The sequence below is a fragment of the Stylophora pistillata genome, chromosome 12 (genome assembly GCF_964205215.1).
Source record: "Stylophora pistillata chromosome 12, jaStyPist1.2, whole genome shotgun sequence".
In the NCBI taxonomy this organism is placed as follows: Eukaryota; Metazoa; Cnidaria; class Anthozoa; order Scleractinia; family Pocilloporidae; genus Stylophora; species Stylophora pistillata.
In genome coordinates, this window is record NC_142530.1 from 9,402,781 (window position 1) to 9,422,832 (window position 20,052).

The 20,052-nt window shown below is 38.9% G+C and overlaps 2 protein-coding genes across 5 annotated transcripts in view; both read right to left on the reverse strand.

The window, feature by feature from the left end:
• LOC111328546 (uncharacterized) lies at positions 1-7,054 on the reverse strand. Its single transcript, XM_022933008.2, has 5 exons — positions 6,914-7,054; positions 2,587-2,865; positions 1,424-1,771; positions 922-1,260; positions 1-391 (listed from the first exon to the last, which is right to left on the reverse strand). The coding sequence occupies exons 1-4, from the start codon at positions 6,993-6,995 to the stop codon at positions 932-934; spliced, it is 1,038 nt and encodes a 345-aa protein (XP_022788743.1). The 5' UTR covers positions 6,996-7,054; the 3' UTR covers positions 1-391; positions 922-931.
• LOC111328530 (peroxidasin homolog) overlaps positions 6,965-20,052 on the reverse strand; it is a 22,413-nt gene continuing 9,325 nt past the window's right edge. For 2 of the 4 annotated variants that reach the window (XM_022932994.2, XM_022932992.2), the window contains exons 5-7: positions 19,780-19,866; positions 19,567-19,692; positions 13,631-17,731 (exon numbers count right to left, since the gene is read on the reverse strand). In XM_022932994.2, coding sequence (XP_022788729.1) covers positions 17,259-17,731; positions 19,567-19,692; positions 19,780-19,866 — 686 coding nt within the window. In that variant the 3' untranslated portion in view covers positions 13,631-17,258. Of the gene's footprint in view, positions 7,100-13,630; positions 17,732-19,566; positions 19,693-19,779; positions 19,867-20,052 lie in introns of those variants that run through there. The other 2 variants (XM_088741966.1, XM_022932993.2) reach the window with 2 other exon arrangements.

A 20,052-nucleotide genomic window follows, 5' to 3' on the forward strand; every position in this document is an offset into this window, starting at 1 on the left:
CGTGATTAAAGCAAGTACTTTATTGAAAAGCATTGGTAATGTTTCCTTTAAAACAAGTTTTCGTTTATGGAGACTCAGGTTTATAGATACTTTTTAATGTTCACCGCAGATTTTTCATTGTGTTTCAAAGTCGCGTTTATACACTTAATTCTAAACAACGGCATGGCATCGCTCAAACACTGAAATGCTATAGTGAGAACTGAAAACTCAGATAGCTAGAGACAGGCAACGAATTGATAGAAAAACTGTTCAGCTTAAAAAATTCATGGCAAACAGAACTAATCTAAACTTGGTATAACGGTTCCTTTTTGAGGCTGCAATTTCTTTAAGTTCCTTTGATTAAGAAATGAGCGGACTTGGACATAACGATGATCCAGGACTAGCTGGGTTCCTGCAAGCAAAAGGGAAAAAAATTAAAAACTGAGCGCTTTAACTCAAGACAAGGCCTTGATTTTTTTTCTGCTCTTTTAGAATCCCATTTAATGTTAAAGGAGCACCAAGGTAAGTTACAGGGTAAAAGTTTTTAAAGGTAAGGCTAGTTTGGATTTTGATCTTTAAACTTAGAGCGGAGATCCACCAGTATCATATATACTCTCAAGAACGCTCAAATTTAGCGAGATTATTCCTTCAAGTCTTACGGTCGGCAAAACTTCGCAAATGTTGCGTACGTTGCGAAATTTTCAGTCAATGTTAAATCAAAGTTGTTCCTATTTTCTCAACGAATTTTTTTCTCAATTTGAGCTAGTCGTATTGTTAACCTAACTTTGAAATTTTAGCATTACCTCTGCCCTCATTTTTTTTATCGGGAAAAAACGTCGAGTTTAAACATCTAAGCGACCACGTTGTTAAATTTCTATTAGAATGCGATGAACTGACTCAGTTTCATTAGGGACTAATGATTCCGCCTAAAAACATTCTCACCTGTTGCTAATCAAGAAGATACTTTGAGGTCAATGAAAGCTTTCTTAGTCTCTTCGTACTCGCATATCCAGTGGCAACTGTACATTCCTTCATCATTATTCTTAGTGATGTTAAAAATTGTCAGAATGAATTCCTGTTGGCATTTGGTGTGAGTGTTTTTCAGTGCTATGTTGTACCTTCCACCGCTTGCTAGCGAAGTTTTGTCGTTGTTTTTAAACCAGTACAACTCCTCGGGGCAGCCACTCTCATCCGTATCAACTAAACATGTTAGGCTGACATTAGAGAATTTGCTTGCCGAAATTTGTGAGGAAGAAACAGTCGGGGTTTGTGGTAATGGACCTGTGTTGAAATAAATAAATACCTCTTAATCAGTCCAATGTTGAAATTATTTTGGCTGGGTTTCAGTAAACGTTTCAAAAACAACATTCAGTCCCTATTGATCAGCTTTGCAATATTAGCCATGACGAGAGGCAATATTTACCGCAATCGGAAAATTACTTACATTCATAGATCATCTGTATCGTGTATGACGCACTACTGGACCATCCAATAATTGTACTCTGTGCCTTGCAGGTGTAGAATCCTTCTTGGTCCTCGGTTCCTGATGGTAAATGAAGACTGCTACGAAGTATTTCTTTACCATTCTTCCATGCTTTTTCTTGCGAATGGTACATTCTCATGGTACCATTGGTGATCAGTGTATGGGTCACGTTATTGGCGAGCGATTTTTCCTTGTACCAATTTACGGTGGTAGGGAGAGGCCATCCAACGAAGTGACATTCCAAGTCAAACGTTTTGTCTTTTGTTATGATATTCGGTGTGCTACTGCCCAGAATGACTTGAAGATCGCCTGAAGAAAATAGGATGGATAAAACTACTGAATAGATATATCTTGACGAATGTTAAGATAGGAAAAGTACACGAGATAATTGGCCCATCTAGCCGGAGCCTACCCATAGCTTTACGCGACTAGGAATAGTACTACCCCCCCAGGATAGGATGCAAAGGACCCCTCGTGGTATTTTATTAGACCCCTCTGACAGTTCGCCAGTATCCATTTAAACATTTAAGCATCTGTTAAGAGAGAGAAAATTTGAATGTAAAGTGATTTTTTTCTTGAAAACTCAACACAATAACTCGGCCAGGTCTCCAACCCAGAATTTCGACCCGGTGTCCATCGCGCTAACCAGTCGGACACCTCGTCTCTCATGATGAATATTAGAAGTGACAAAGAAATTTTTGAGCATGGTGTATCACGATGTGTCTTCATCAGTGTCACTTTCAAGGTTGAATAACCTTTAGTAGGAGCGAATAAAAAGGAGTAAACGCCTTTTGAGTCAAGGTGTTAGCTATTTCAATATTTTTCATCTGGAACAGGAGGAAGACTGGCGATTCAAGGTGTATTGGCTTTTAACAATTTTTTTTTTATCAAATTCTATGTTTTCTGCTTAATGTGTTGTAAGTTGCTTGACGAGGTCGGTATACCACGACAGAAGCAGGGTCGGCGGCGAACCGCAATCGAAGCTTTCTTTGCTCTACCACCAACGCCTCAAACAAATTCCTAACTTCCCCCCCCCCCCACCCTTTTCGCATAATCGCTGGAATTCGACAGATTGATTGATTGATTGATTGATTGATTGATCGATAAAAGCGAGGTATACTTACGTGTAAAATTGACAGAGGTACATTCACATGAATAACTTCCACTCGCCGGTGAACTCACTTTTTCCAAAACCAGATCTGATACGCCGCCACTACTTGTACCAACTCGCTGTTTCGCTTGGTTCCATGTCACGACTTTGGCCTTCCCTCCTGTGTTGACGGAGCAGTTGGTTGGAATTTTGGAGCCTGGATCTACTGTCATCTGGTTGGTGAATTGGCAGCCCGACGACAGGGAGCAGGAAGACTTTATTTCGCACTTTGCGCTGGGTGCGGATGACACATCTGTATTTTTGGAAAGAAGAAAACAAAATTAAGGAGAGATGTTTCTTCATCGTGTCATGAGCATTTGGAAGGGAAAATAATGACATGAGACTAAAATAACCTTCCAAATCTTGAAGCCTAGACCATCGGTTTGCCCGATGCACTGCAACTGGGCCACAAAAACTCTTTGGCTCATATTTTTCACGTGTCCTGAATGTTCATAAGATCAGTAATGTTGGAAGTTCGTGTGAGTAAATAGAAAAAGAAGGATGGTAAATTGAAGCGCAGTAATGAAATAAATGGAGGGCACTATACAATGCAATACGAACGTTATTGACACTCCCCAAAGAGGGCTTTTCAGCGACTCTGACAAAAGATAGAAGGTAGAAGAGGTCTTGTTCGGATCTAGTCTTAAAAATTAAGATTTGAACAGTTGGGAGCTTCGGTTCGTGAGACCGAGTATCTCATCACGTTTTTATGACTACGATATTTTTTGTGAGAGAGTGGAGCCAATTATACCCTACTTGAAGGCAAGCACAGCATCACGGAGATACATCTGTGAAATAACAGGAAGCCAGAGAAGGTCTATTAAAAATGGGGTAACGTGATTTCGTTTTCTGGGACTACAAATGATCCAGGTTACAAAGGTCTTGAGTGTTAATTACTAAGGTTGAGTCGACCTGTCAAACACGTGCTTGATACGACTGAAACTTGAGAACGGGAAAGAAACTAGTTTAACAATATGGTCGCGAAAAGTAAGATTCGAATCAAAAAGTTTTTTAGGGTACTGGAGTCGACGAAGCACCTGTCGTTCATATGAGAAATAGCCGTAGCTCAGTCGTAGTCTGGGAGGAACATGCAAAGTTTAGTGTCATCCAAATAACTGTAGCATAACTGCCGCCCGGATAGCTCATGTTGTAGAACGCCGGACTGCCGTGCGGGAGGTCGAGGGTTCAAGCCCCAGTCGACCGGACCAACACTCAGGTTTTTAAAATAACTGAGGAGAATGTGCTGCCTTTCCTATGTTATCTGAAAATGGTTAGATATTCTAGTCTTCTCGGATAAGGATGAAAAACCGTTCGCCCCGTCTCCTGCATCTTCTCTGTACTGGTTAGCAGGAGACGTTAAAGAACTCACACACTTATCCCAAAGAGTAGGGAATGTAGCTCCCAGTGTCGTGGTCTGGCTGGTTTACTAGAAATTAGGGGTATCTGTTAGATTGTTCCCCGCACAGTTTTGTAAGATTGACCCTGCAAAAGTCCCATGGGGAGTGGTCAACCAAACTATGTGTGTATGTATAACTGTCATTAAAAACGTTAATGCTGGAAGGTCGTGTTGGCAATCATCAGCAAGTAAATTAATCTGATCAACAGCAACTTCCCCAATAGAAGTAAAGAAACGATTAAAATCATTATCGACGATCTTATCGTCTTTATTAAACGATCCTAGACTGGCAGACTTCTTTGGAAAACAAAATAGAACAGTCGTCCAGAATTGGCTCGAATTGTTAGGTTCGCTGTTGATTTGATCCTCAATAAACACGTGTTCTGCTGATCTTATTTCTCTCTTAACATCCTGTTTAAGGTTTATAAAGGCGAACCACGCATCAATGCTACTTTTTCTTCAACCCATTTTTCGCCACCAGTCCCTAGTTTGCACATGATAAGCCCGCTGTTTTCGTCAGTTACATGCAGATAGACCTATCTCGATACTTAACTTTTCTTATGTGTATTTGTTTCGAAGCTCATTGAAGTAAGAGTTGAATGCAGAGAGGCTGACTCTATCTATGTTACCTAATTCTTAATAGTTTAAAAGTATGTTAACATTTTTATATATTTCTTAAATTTGTAAATGAATACGTAATTCAACCTTCGGTTGCAATGTTATTCAAATAAACTATCTATCTCTCTATCTATCTATCTATCTATCTATCTATCTAGGCTGTCGTCAATATTGTCGAAACTATAGACGATGGTCCAAGGAACCATAGAAACATTCCTAAGAAAAGCCCTTGCTAATAGTTCTTGAAACTGCTGGTCGTATTGTTCACAGGCCTAAGACGAAGTGGTTTCAGCTTTAGAAAGGCGTAAAGTAAATCGTGTTTACTGATGGAAATAAGTATGACCATTATGTCGATTTTTTAGTTTCCAGAATAATAATCAAGATTGCACTCGACTCTGTGACCTTTTGGGTTGGGTTAAACTAAATGATGAGTAGAAGTCGACGGGAGCGTGATGAGGGGTAAGGTCGACGTGAGACGTGTTTAACAAATTACCATTTAGGTCGCTTAAAATGTAGATCGGCCTTTACATCGGCATCACAGAAATTAGGCATGACAGAAATCAGAAACGAAGCCGTTCAGTGTTTTTGAAGGTGGTCCATGCAGTAAACTCTATACTGATAAGGAAGAATCTACCGTGAATTCTCAGTCTAAATTTTAAGTACCAAATTTTCACGGCCTGAGCTTGCAGTACATGTCAGGTGTTATAAACTTTCGACTCAGTCTAAACTCGGGATATCAAGCTCGATGACCGAAATGGAACTGTCGAGTCCCAATCTGGCAGACTCACTGATGCACATTTCGGTTGGAGATGAATTTATTGGTAGATATTTAGATGCCTCAACCTCTTCTTTTTTTTTTTTTTTCACAGATAGCTTTCATTATAATGTTTACACTGGGTCTGAAAACCCCTGATTGGGAGACTCACTGAAATGTTATTTTGTCATTATATCGGCAATTACCCAGCCGGAAGGACGTCCTTCATAAGGATTAAGTGGTCCTTGTTCTTGATGGGAACGAGCTTTCAAGTGAGCCAAGGTGATGTTTAAAGATAACCATTTCTCCTATATGGCAAGCTTTTTGCGTTATTAGCTCGGAGGACATGAAAAGGGGTATGAATCATACTCGAAGTTTATATTTGTCGGTATATTTGTTACTATGAATTTTCCTTTCACGTGGGCTTATATGGGTCGGCCGTGGAGAGCAAGTCACGTACTTCTCGTCAAATAATTTCCTTATCCACCTTTCTATTTCTTTCAGCTTTGCTACAGCTAAGTCATAATTGTCCCTTTTTTTCTATCTTATCCTTTTTTTTTTCCATCCGGGCGGAAGAACTTTCCAATGTTACCTGTTTCACTACAGAAAACGTTCCTCGTTACTATTCCTAAACAAAGGTAGGATGTGTGCCAAATCGAACCTGCATGGGGTGGCACGAAGTATCCCGGTAGCATGCAGAGATGGTTGAGATGATCTAAGGAGCTGGGTTGTAAGATGAAGAGGATACGCAATTTTTAGGGTCACGTTAGTTTTCATAACGGGAATGTTTATCATACCGAGTTTATATGAATGTTGCACAGTTTCTGTTCTTTCGAATCTTTTATAGCTCTTTGTCCGAGAAAACAGATTGTTCTTACATTTCCGAAGAATTTTGTTGCATCTTAAAACCGCAGGTGAAACAAATTTTTAACAGAGAGGTCTTTTTCCGAAGCTCAGTTTTTCAAGTTAAATCTTTTACTTTTATTTATGACCTTTTAAGCTTCATCTTATTTTATAAAATCCTGATGTTATGTTCTTCTAAAATTAAATCAAATTTTAGAATAAATTGGATTAAGCGGGGACACGTCTGTGCATCTCAGTGAAGCTGAGTGACTCTTGGTTATATCATGGTTTTTCCCGGTACATGAAATGGAAAAAAAAAAAAAAAAGTCAACCGATAATTATGAAATATAGTAAGGAGAGAAGCTCCATGCTTTTGGCATCAGTTTTGAATTTAAAATATTTCAATTTCGTTTTGAGACATCTCATCCACGCTTTCAGCAAATGTCACGTTTCTGGATTACAAGCTCTCACTGAGTGATGTGAAGTATCCGCCTCAAGGAAACGATGTAAACTGTCGCGTGCATTCATCATTTTATTGTGTTAACCATGCAAAACCAAAAGCAAAGGAAAAAAAAAAACAACATAAAACAAAAAAGGTATGCTGGCGGTCACGTCTCGTAAGATGAATATCCTTACTCTGATATCATGGGTATTTTGTGGAAGAATAAAAACGCAGGCCTCTAAACATACCTTGAATCATCAAAGACGACAGAAAATTCAGCAAAAGAACATCCATCAGGCAGAGTCCGTAGCTTTTCGCCAGATTTGTCATCCTTCTTTCCCCCGCGTTGACGACTCACTGCTGCACCGCGTTTCGATGGTTCTCATTTTATAACTTTCCGCCCAGAAATTCTCCATGGTTTACCTCCGCCTACGCTTGTTTATATATGGAAATAAAAATGTTTGATCAATCTGTGTGTTCTTCGAGAATTTCGCCCACCTATTGGAAGTTACAGGATAATTGCTTGTTAATACTTAGTCCTGTCAAAAGTTCTGCCCGGAAGCAGTCATTTAATCTGCTTGATCTAATCAAACAAAAATGTGAAACGGCTATACAAAAAACAATTTACGAGAACACATTTTGATCCTCTTTAGATGACAAGGACGGGGAATGACATCTCAGCTGTAATTTAAGTGATCTTTTATTGCAACCTGAGCCTCAATAAAATACATACAAGTTTTACCTCAACTGTTTTACCGACGATTATTCCTACAATGTTCGTGTTAGAGATCTTTTAACAGAAGAGGTAATTTTTGTCTCCAAAATTTCCACCATGAGTTTTTCTAGAAACTGCAGGAAACATTCTTGAAAAGGAAATTACAGTATATCTCACGAAAAGGAACAAGATTGCGCAACCCTTTTTAGACAGCGCAACATGGAAATATCACCAGGCATAAATAAGGAAAAAAAAAACTAATAGCAATCTTGTTGAATTGAAATGAAATGGTGAAAATGAATTATCTGGGTGAAATGTGAGTGCATTTTTGTGTCGATTGTTTGAAACACTTGGATCGAGGGGTCAAAAAGGAAGTGTAACGGGAGACTTACACTTTTTCTATCATCATTTCTAGTTCTCTTAAAGGCCTATTTCAAAGTATCTTTTCCCACGCCGTTGTTTGTCGGTACAAGGTTAATTAATGGCATAAAAAAATGTACAAGCGGAAAAAACACAATCTTAAGGGAAGTTTTGTCAGACATCTGCGGTCATGTTAAGGGTTAAAATGGGTTTTATAATTTTACGAGAGCAAAATTTTATTGTTTGAAATTTATCGTTTTGAATGAAGTACAGACAAACAAACCAAATCAAATATACATTTTAGACCAAGGTCACATTATACACATGCGCACTCAGTACACATCAAGAAGAGACAAAAAATTTTTTCTTCAAAGAGCCACTACATGCAGTCGCTCTGGCAACTTCAAAAGTTACCTGGATATACAAGTAAAAACCTGAAACAATAGTTTTTCAAAGAAAAGAGGCACCAAGGAATATATAAGCCGAATGAGAGCAGGAGATAGAAAGAGTCTACAAATCATGAAGTATTCCTCGCAGTTACCTTCCCAGCCCCCACGCTTCACGGTGTAATTAAAACTAATGCGTGTGCAGCTTAATTAAGTTTAAGTTTAATCCATTCTCTACTGGAGTGGCAGTAGAAAGGAACAGAGCTTTCGTCCCAATTGACACCTAACCCCTTTGTACCCACCATCCCACCCCGGGGAGGCCATCCATCACACAGTAATCTCGTGCGTGGGAAATTAACGTCTCCTACCCCCAACCCTGCAGGAGACGTGACCTCCATTTATTCGTCCCTATCCGAGAAGACTAGAATAGTCTAACCTTTTCTAGATGTTATAGAAAGGTAGCGAATTCTTCTCAATTATTTTAAGACCTTGAGTGTTGGTCCGGCCAGGGCTCGAACCCTCGACCTCCCGCACAACAGTCCAGCGCACCATCCATTGGGCTAATGGGGCGGTGGGTAATTAAACTTGGCTCCTAAGAATATTTAAACTCATGCCATCATCCTGATGATCAGGTTTGCGGTTACCAAAATAATAGAATGTAGGATGATTATGTTTGAGCTACTGCCTTCCTATCCGGTATTAAAAAACCGACCACGAGAGGTTTCCATGTGCCAATTAACTACGCTTATAACGTTTTGGGAAATTTAAGTGAAGGTATACCGTATACCCCCTTCCGCTACGCTTTAAATCAACATACTCCCTCAAAGGCGCGCGTTTCAAAGGTGGATCAATTTTTGGATCATTATTGACACGTATATAGCGTTCTCCCATGTGTTAACTTCTAAAGGGCGGTCAAATTAGTTAACTCATATCGGATCTGTAAAGTAGTGCGGGATAAAGAATTATTCTAGAAAGACAAACACATCTAAAAACTGAAAATTGGAAAAACCTTAGTTGTGAAGGGTGAAGGTCTCAAGTTCGATTCCTCGTGGGTGCGCAAACATTTTTGTCGTCGTACCGCTCTTGTGACAAGAAAAAAAATCATCTTTCTTTAATTTCTTTGTTCTAGAACTTGTCTTCATAAATAGAGTGGATTTACTTTTTGTCCTCGCCAAACAAAATCCCTGTCCCGCAAAATGTGACCTGAGCTAACAAAAAGTTTTTATCAAATGCATTATATCATTAATGAATGCACACGACAGTTTAAATCGTTTCCTTGGAGCGGATACCTCACATCACTTAGTATAGTCAGAGCTTGTAACCAGGAACGTGACATTTGATGAAAGCCTGGATGAGATGTCTCAAAAAGAAATTTATCTATTTTAAACACAAAACTGATGCCAAAGGCATGGGGCTTCTTTCCTTACTATATTTCATGATTGTCGGTAAATGTTTTTTTTTTTTCCGCTTTTTATCATTAAAAAGCTTTTTCTATATTCTTAGAATGTCACACCCACGTGGTGGGGGACATTCTTGGTGATGATGTACCAGAGTGGAAGACGACTAAGAAAACATAACTGTTACATTTTCTGCCACAGATAAACACGTCATATCATATTCTTCACAAAGATTAACTGAATTCCGATCGAAATAGATGTTGTCTTTTTTTGTTCTCAAAATGCACTAAGTCAAAGATAAAGACCATAGATTTTAGTGTAAACATGGCTTTCGTTAACTTCTTTGGATCACATTGCTTCACAGATGTTATTAAAGAAGGAACACTTCGATTCAGACAAATTATTTTATTGCTAGTACCTTATCAATATACAGACATGGCCTTGTTTCATGTTAAATGAATTCCAAATCATATTTACGAACATCATATAACTTTATCAACTATTTGCAACGATCAGTGAACCTAGAAGTCTCCAATATATAGGTAAATACTTCTTACAAGTGCAATATCTTTATGGAGTCTGCAGAGCGTTGGACTTTTGCGTTCCAGCCACCTACAACTATTGTCCTCGTCTTAGTTACCCCAATAACCCTCAAGGGAATTTATATCTTCACCTTTATTGTGTGGGTGGCTTACTCCTCGTCCACACATACCTCTTGTACCACGAACTATGTATAAAATCATATCTTGCCATGGATATTGAGACAAGAGACTCTAAACCCGCCCTCGACCTTATTTTTCCATATACCCTATCCGATCATGCCACTCCAGTCGTGACTTTTATCATAACAGGCTGGATTTTCCTGGGACTAAGACTTGGCGTTCGATAAACCTTGACGCCGTGTTTACAACCAAATGGTTTTTATTCAATTTTCGCAAAAATCCCTAATTCAACTGTGTAGAAAAATAGCGAGGAAGGATGTGTTTCGAAGTTCAATTTTTTCCGTGTTTTTTGCGAGTTCTTGTTCTTGCTCTCACTAGTCTCCCGTAATTTCCACCTTTTTCCTTCCTTTTCCAAAGCGTTAAGTGGATTTTGATGAGGCTGGATTCTTGCGATTTTCATATTTTTCAAGTGGTACAACGTTAGCAAGGAAGGAAACGTGGGATTTTTTTAAACTTCAACGACCGTAGGATTACAGTAAAAGTACAATAATATTTTGTTGCATTCACTACCGAATACGTGCAATCTATATCGCCCCTCCGCAAGAACTCGGTTGGGTCCGACATTTTATGCCTGTCAACACTTATTTATCTCGATGGTCAGAACATAGACTGTTATGCCGGCATAATGACTTAACTTCTTAAATTCCCTTGATGTAGCAGTTTCGCAAGAGAAAAATTCTTTAGCCGATTGCGGGAGGGGGAGGAATAGAGAAGGTTATGAGGCTCTTGAAAGCTATCATTTCGAAATATTACATTGAACATACTGAAAGTTATTTGGCACAAATATCAGGGGTGACACTGAAAAGCATAATTCTAAAATTTTTTAACCATGATTTATCTGATTCTAGAACTCGGACAATCGTTCATTTAATTGTCTATCGGGTTGACGGTAATAAATCTTTTGCTTGTTGATTTTGCTTGATTTCCTTTTCGCGTGACTCTATCTCTGCGGTTTTTCCAAAATTTACATGTCGCACATTCTACAGCTATAAAACTGGCAACCCTGCGTGGTCATAATTTATCCAAATACTTTGGTAGATTCCCATTTATCACAGTGTTATTGACTTGTTGAGAAAACTCTTGATTAGATATCATTCACATTTAAGATATAAGGAAACATCAATCATATATTTTGGAGAGTACGCCAGACTCAACGGAGGAAAACAATTGGATTCTTATCGTGCGATTGTACTTGCCGATCCCAAAGACATGTTATGGCACGCAGTTCCTGTTCCTGTTTCCTAGTTTTATTCTGTATTTTCTCTATCTGAGTATCCTAATTATTCTTATATTTTTTATCTACGTGACACGTTTGAGTTAATACATGAGAATTTCCGGCACAGTGGCTGCAAGGTGTTCCAATGCTCCGAATTATTCCTGTATGGTCTTGTACAAATACTAGCATGCGACGATATCACTTCAGTTATCGTCGGTCCATGGTATTTTATTCTTTATATCTAAAATTTTATTCAAACTGTCTTCAAACACTTTGCATCGCTAGAGAATCATCACATGGTATATTATTGGGTTATTCCCATTTGGAGTGTTGTGTAATTAATTTGTGTGCCGCACAAACGACATAGACGTCGATCCTTCGTGTAAACTTCCTTTCATAGCAAGATAGCTGCACGTACAACCGTATCAGCGTGCAAACATTTTGCAAATATTTACAGATGAAGAAAACTACAGTTGTAGTTTTGTCTGATAAAATAAATTCTGTGATTTCCTCGAGTCACGTCGGATTCTCTTCAAAGGAATATATTTTCTCTCATTTTTAACCTTAAGCCAAGGTGAAGGAAAAATTCAACCGCCCCCAAGTTACAAAATTGGGGTTCCCCTGTCAGAATCCGTTTTTTTCTTGAAGCCGTAAACTATTGATTTAATAAGTTATGAAAGTGAGACCTCTCCCTGCTTTCTCTAACAAAAGCAAACGAAAATACATGTATACAGGCCTGTGTAAACTCTCGCACTAATTGGTGTAACGTATCTTTTCCTGTAGCTTAGCATGTAGCCGTTGCCTTAGGCAAATATTGCATATTCTCAGTCTCTGGTTTCAGGGCCACTTGCAAATGTTCCGTGAGCATATTAGATTAAAGAAAAAAATTTCAATTTCAATTTAATGCGGAGCGACGTTCCCATCGCACATAATGTGAATCTTAAATATTATAGGCACTGAAGGGATCGACGTTCAAAACATTCCATGAGTCGTTGAGGTAGCTTGTTTGGTCTTCTGTAAAATGATTGTCATAAGTAACTAAGATTTTTCTCAACTGGGCCCAAGAAAGGTTACTGGTGTCCTAATTACAGATTCTCCCCATGGCACTTCTACAATAAGAAATTGTTTTAAAGATACCACGTTTTAAAGAGACTGTAGACATAACATCAGCAAAATTGATCATTTCGCTAACGCGATTTTTGGGAGACGGATAAATATTGCACTTATTTCGCAAAGGGAAGAGCACGACCCTTTTGACTTATATGGCAAATCTCGTTTCGATTGACCGCGATCTTAAAACCTTCTATCATTACTATTCAATCTCAATAGGAAAAGCTTAGATGGCCGGAAGCGAATTTGGATTTTTTTTAGTTTAACTGTAAGGCGTAGGTGTGATTTCCCTTGCTCTCTATAAGCTAGTGTCTGGCCTCTATTTCCCCAGGCAGGATGTTCTTAGGAGAATGAACGCGGGCTCAAGCCGCTGATTGCGTCTTCAAGTTCCTTACCGAAATTGGGAAGTGTTTTTGGAAAATGCTGTCCGCCTAGGAATGGTTATCGAGAGATAAACCTGCCCGTTATCAGCTCTCCCGGAATTACCTTTTGCAACAAACAAGCAAGCAAACAAAAAAAGGAAAATAGACAAGGAAGAAAATAGACAAACAAACAACGAATGTTTTGGATAAAGAAAGTCCGTGCGGACTCAAACGGAATAGTTGGAGAGCAAGTAAGACTGCCAGAGGGATTATTAGAGCGGCGGGCGTTAGGTTATCGTCGCATCTTGACACAAATCAACCTACACACTCTTTAAGTTTGTCATTTGCCATTCGTGTCCACTCTTTAACTCCCAAAAGTAACTAAATAATAATTTCAATACATTAGCTTGCAAACAGCTTACGAGAACAGAGAAGCTGTGTTCTCTTGACCTTGAGTACGAAAATGACAGAAGCGGAACGAAAAAAGAATCGTGAGGTAACATTGTTTCACGATTTTCTTTATCGAGAAACTTGTGGTCACATTTTGCGTATGTTTGTTTTTGTGGTTATTTTTTAATGCAGCATTCTCTGTTGCAGCTCTTTCCAAAAGAAAAACTGTTTGAAAAGGCAAAACACACTCCTGTTGTTAACGTTAAATGTGACTAACGGAAAATTGATACTCCGCGGTACAATCCTATAAAACCAACTAATTCACAGTATTTAATCATATGATTTAATTAAGGTTATAATTACAAAGGAGAGACTCCCACACTTTACAATCGAGTTATTCATATTTTATCTAATTACTCTTTCACTTACCTATTCAGATATCAGTTACAATTCAAAGGTTAATCTAAATGAAAATGAACAGAAAAAGACAAAAGTGATGATACCAAAAACGCCTTGTGGAGTTTTCGCAAGATATTCCTCGACCCCCATATGAAAACGGTCCACCTAGCCTTACGTAGCGAAGTAAATATATACCAAATCCAAAGATAAATTCTAGTAAAGTGATACACGCTTCCATTTAAGAAAATTGTTGAACCCATTTTATGTCTGAAACTTAGTCAATGTCTCCAAGGCATACACATCATGTGTGCAACATATTTCTATTCAAAGGCGATTCCAGGCGTAAAACACGAAAACAAAATCACGTTTAAGATAATTTGTCTGAATTATTTGTAATTTATAGATTTTATTTTGGAGTATCTGAGCAAAAACGGTTACCCTCTGAGTAAAAATTTCCACAGGACTGGATATCTACGTCTAAAATAACCCTGTCTCGATAAACTTACTTACAAAGAGTTCCAGAAGGTAATAGAAGCCCACCAGATATATATTTTAATAGAATTACATAATAATTTCATTATCTATGGACAAGTTCTTCGCCGGTTGAAAAAATGACGGCAGAAAGTTCTTGTATTTACGGCGTGTGACTAACGATTTCTCAATTAATGAAAATGCAAGAGTTCTAGAAGGTTCTGACAGCCTATGAAATAACTTAAAATTGCATCACAATTCCAAGTTCAATGCATAAAAGTAATTCCAATGCAGTTCTTCAAATGATAGCAGAAAGTCCTAAAATCCACTGTGCGTGACTACGCTTTCTCAAAGGAAGTGGCGCAGTTCTATACTAGAAGGTTCTAGAAGCCCACAATTATGATGGAATTTCGTCATATTTACGTTGTGTATTGGCAAGTCCAGTGCAATTCTAAAATGATGGCAGAAAGGTGCAGTATTGATAGCCTTTGGTAATGCTTTCTGGCACACTTCTAAAAGTTTCTGGAAGCCTGTGAGATGACTATTTCAAAAGAATTGAGCGGTCAGGTATTCTCAAAGAAACTTCCAGGAACTCCTTATTAACATTTTATTTTCTTCATAACGTCATCCAGAGTTTCTGAAATTTCATATGAAGATTTAAATCGTATTGTGCTAAAAACATCGGTTTGAAAAATTAGCGAATACCTCGTACATATTAATCCACTGGGGCATGGAGATTGCTGCGAATAGGCCTTTATAGAATATGCTAGCATAATTTTTGGCATAATTTGAGCAAACTGGCATAATTTCTGCCAAGTAGCAATGCTGGCATAATTCGCATATTTTGATAATTATCGGATCATTTTTGATGCTACGATTTGATCATTGTTCATCTCTACTCCCAAGCACTTGGTGACGTTATTCGATGTTTTAAGTTTTAGTTCAAGTGGTAGCATTTGTAGTTCACTGCGAATCACTGAGCGGCGTCTGAAACGGTCTGAGCCCGGGTTAACATGAACCACATGTTTATTTGAATTTCATTGTGGATTTGTTGCGTTTCTTTCTTGTAGACTTCTAATTAAATAATGTAGTTTTTGGACTTATTTGCAGTTTTTTCAAAGAGCATAATTTTTAAAAATTTAAAAAAAAAAAGGGGCATAATTTGGAAAAAAGAGCATAATTCTAGCATAATTTCGCCCAAAAAAAGCAATGCTATTAGCATAATATGCTACTTTTACTAGCATAATCTATAAAGACTTAGCTGCGAAGCCTACAGAATTTATTTCCATTTTCTCCTTATTTTCGACCGAATGCTGATACAACATCTGGAACCTGGCGCAATCAGTTCTATGCAAATTGAAAACTGAAGATAATTGAACCCACAGTCGGAATCAATCAGCCAATCATAATAGTAGTTTGGAAAATATAGAATGCCGGAATTTGGAACCGGAACCGGAACCGGAACCGGAATACTCGGAATACCCAGAATTCCCGGAATAACCGAAAAATAATCAATTTGAATAAAATAAAAGTAAATTAATAAATAAATAAGAATATTGATGATTAAAAATTAATGGCGAGTTCACAACTTAATTATAAATAATTTAATACGAAATTTTTCTCTGAGGGTCCCAAAAAAGGAAAACACTTACCGGCACTGTTCATGGAGATGCACGTATTGGAATTTAAAAAAAGTCTGCGTCGGGTCGGTAGCCCATACAGCCTAAGCGACGAAATATTTCTACTTTCCCTTTCCCCTGCATGGGATGCTAGTCCGTCACATGGTTACTCCCCGTTTTAAATTCGCCTCCACCCATTTACACACCTGTAGGATGTCTAGGGCGCCATGACCGTTAGGCCGCCACGCTTTTCCAGCCGGAACCATTGCAGAAGATTAAAAAAAATGCAATATTTCCAATTAGTTTAATAGTTCAATTGTAAAGAGCTCCGAACTATTACAAATCAATACTCTACCTTAAATAATTATTAACCACGCATTGGAAGCTATCAAAGCATCTACCATTAAGACCAGCCGTCTACAGTTAAAATTGAGAAATCGTCAGTTACTCGACACCTTTTCGCGTTTATTATCATATACCTTGAATATATATCTTTGAATATAAACCTTGTTTAAAAGAATCCATCGGTATATTATGATTGGTAGTTTCCAAACCACCAATTATAATGCTAGGAAAGTATTATCGCGAAAAAGCCGTCGAACACAAGACAAGAGATACAATTTTTCTCGATTTCAACCAAAGTCCAGCGTTGGTTATCATATCAGTAAATGATAGACAGTGCAATTCATTACTTTCATAAAATAGGCATGTGTTAATCTCAGTCTACAGTTAACGACAGGTTTTTTGACAAGAAATTATCAGTTTATAATATCTTGGACTTCGACCAATCAGAGAACGCATACTTTCTCCGTTCTTTTGTTTAAATTCATATTTTTGATATATCAAGCATAAAAAGTTGATGACCGCTCGACATTTAGCTCCGACTGAGAAAAAATAGAACCCACATGATTTTTCTCTTGTATTATGGAGATCAATCAGTACTCCTGAATTTTTCAAACACTGTGACAAACTACACTCGAATTTCCTTCCATCACACGAAATTTTGTAGCCTTTAAGACCGAAGTGTAAACGAGATCGTGCGATTTCATACGCTGATAATATACATGCGTAAATGTCAGCGTAGTCATTAGCCGGGCTAAAAGTACCTTAATTATAGCCAAGCAATGCAACAAATTGAAACTAAGTACAGGAGTGTGATACTCAAAATAATTTGTAACATTATCAAGTACTCAAATGATATGAAGTGAAATTTAGCCCTGGCGTTACACGCGTTTAGTCTCACTAGACACCTTCAGTAAACTCTGCAAAAATGACTTATAGCGTAATTTGGAATCCTTCTCTGCTATAAGGCCAGGTTACATTTTTCCCATGTCAGAAGAGGGACTTCCCATGACACGAAGGAAACATTTAAATTTAGACCAATCAAAAATTGTGCTCTATAAACAAGCTAGCTCGATTTTCTCTAGAGTAATTATTTATTACTCTTTAGACCTTAGAAGTGTAAGAATCAGAAGCTTCGCCTTTGCCGAGGACTATTTGGCTCAATATTTTCTCCTCCCAATCTTGTCTTTTCTCATGTTTGTCAAAGTCCAACATTTTTTTGTTTCTCACAGCAGTCGGTAGTTGTTTTTTCTTTAAGTTGTTGATTATCACTAGAATAAGTGACGAATCTCCCGAGTCTATCCCCCTCTGGACAGCCATATGTAGCTCCTCACGGCAGAAATTACTGGCGAGGTAATTCTGGGACAAAACGATCAAAACCTGACGGCTGCCATACACATTGTCCGCCATGTTTTGGACGATCGGCTTCCCAAGTTCAAAGTCCCGGCTGTGAATGCTGTAAGCTATCGAATGCTTCTCAAAAATTGAAATGAGGTTTTCATTGATCCACGCCAAATCTTTTGAGCTGAAGCTGATAAACAGTCGATTTAGGGTAGCTGTTTCTTTCCAGCCTTCTGCTATAGAGAAAAGAAGTCACTAAAAAATAGCTATTAGAACACTAGTCCTTTCGTTGTTGCAACTTGAAAGCTAAGGCTGTTAGTTAGGCTATAAATCGGTGAATCAGTCAGTCAGTCAGACAGTCAGTCAGTCAGGCAATTAGTCCGTCAGTCAGTCAGTCATTAAGTCAGTCAGTCAGTAAGGGAGTCCGTCCGTTAGTCAGGCAGGCAGGCAGTCAGTCAGTCAGTCAGTCAGTCCGGCAGCCAGTCAGCCAGTCAGTCAGTCAGCCAGTAAGTCAGTCAGTCAGTCAGGCAATCCGTCCGTTAGTCAGACAAGCAGGCAGTCAGTCAGTCAGTCAGCCAGTCAGTCACTCAGTCAGTCAGTCAGTCAGCCAGTCAGGCAGTCGGTCAGTCAGCCAGTAAGTAAGTCAATCAGTCAGTCAGTCAAACAGTCAGTCAGTCAGTCAGTCAGTCAGCCAGTCAGTTACTGCACAAGAAGCAGTGGACCATGTTTCCAACTGGTCAGCGGACAACTTATTCCAGCTAAACCTTGAGAAGACTAAAGCGCTTACTATCAGTTTCTGTCGTTCCCCGGAACTTTTCGACCCAGTTATAGTTGATGGGACACAGATCCAAGCAACTACTTCTAGCAAGCTTCTTGGCCTTACCATCAACAACACACTAACATGGAACGATCATGTAGATAGTTTAGTTAAGAAAGCAGCTAGGAAAATTCATTTCTTTGTGCAACTTAAACGTGCGCGTGTTCCAGCCGAAGATCTTGTTGCCTACTACTGCGCATGTATTAGAGCGCGCCTGTTTGACTTCTATCAGGGAACATCACAAAGACATTACAAAGTCTTTATTTAGATCAATCAGCGAGAATCAGAACAGTAAACTACATTACTTAATTCCTGAAGCCCATAGCCCTCATTATAATTTAAGACGCCAAAGAACGTACAATGTACCAGCAGCCAAGACTAAACGTTTCGCTAATTCGTTTTTCGTGAAGGGTACGGCTGTAGCCAACCCAAGTTGAGATGTAATAGAACTTTTAATAGAACTTTAAGTCCTCATATTTTATATTTGTATAGTAGTAGCTTGTAAAATTTGCGCTATTCAGTATTTTACTGCGATGTGATTTTAATAAACCAGTCTATCTATTTATCTATCACTTTGTCAGTCAGTCAGTCAGACAATCTATTCGTCAGTCAGTCAGGCAAGCAGGCAGTCAGTCAACAGTCAGTTAGCCAGTCAGTCAGCCAGTCAGGCAGTCGGTCAATCAGTCAGTTAGCCAGTCAGTCAGTCAGCCAGTCAGTCAGTCAGCCAGTCAGTCAGTCAGTCAGTCAGTCAGTCAGTCAGTCAGTCAGGCAGTCAGTCAGTCAGTCAACCAGTCAGTCACTCAGTCAGTCTGGCAATCAGTCCGTCAGTCATTCAGGTAGGCAGGCAGTCAGTCAGTCAAACAGTCAGTCAGTCACTCACTCACTCACTCAGTCAGTAAGTCCGCCAGCTGATCAATTAGCCAGTCATTGAAACAGTCAGTTAATTAGATAGTCAGTCATTCAATCGGTCAGCCAGTTCAATGATCAGTTAGCCAGTCAGCCAGTGTCTCAGTCATTCAGTCGCTTACTTAGCCAGTCAGTCAACAAACCGCTCAGTCAGTCAAATGGAGAGTCAGTTGGTCGGCAGATCGCCCGCTCGATGTTCATTGAAGTTCAGTTTCCTCCCCTTATGCAGTTTAGCAAAAACTGCTACCTGTCACGTTTGAGTCTATGGTGCAACTTGTACCGTTAGGTACTTCTCTCCAGAAAATCTGTAGACTACATGAACCAGTTAATAGGATGTCTGCAACTTACGTTTTTCCAATTTAAAAGTTGACGAACACTTTTTCTTGACTAAAAATCGCACCAAAGACATGATGATCACAGCGAGGGTTCCTGCTGTTAAAATGATGCCTGGTAGAAGCCATTTCTTCCGACCTCCTGTAGAATTGAACAAAAAGGTATGTAGCTAATGATTCAGCGTAAAAGGCTCTAAAATGTTACTTGAAAATACTGAAAAACACTGACCCGGAGGGGAACGAAAAGACGGCTGTACTCTGAATTCAGTTGTTTGATTTCTAATGGTCGTGTTCCCTGTTGGTGGATCTGTCTCCTCTGAAAATAAGCGTGTAAGATTATCTGTGGTCAAACATACAATTATGGTTTCTGAGAAAAATATCCAGCCATCAATCAATAGGGCACAAAGACATTTGGGCATGAACTCTGCTTGGATGGAACTTGAGCAGTTTGGTGGGTAAGTGTAAAGGAAGGTTCGACCTGACGAGTCAGTGAGAAGGGGAG

What these genes read in the sequence shown, in the direction of transcription:
- LOC111328546 (XM_022933008.2), bottom strand. Translation starts at nt 6,995, where the DNA reads ATGACAAATCTGGCGAAAAGCTACGGACTCTGCCTGATGGATGTTCTT. An exon ending in GTCGTCTTTGATGATTCAAG is followed by an intron (nt 2,866 to 6,913) that starts GTATGTTTAGAG and finishes CCAAAAATACAG; the next exon opens with ATGTGTCATCCGCACCCAGC. An exon ending in GATACAGATGATCTATGAAT is followed by an intron (nt 1,261 to 1,423) that starts GTAAGTAATTTT and finishes ATTTCAACACAG; the next exon opens with GTCCATTACCACAAACCCCG.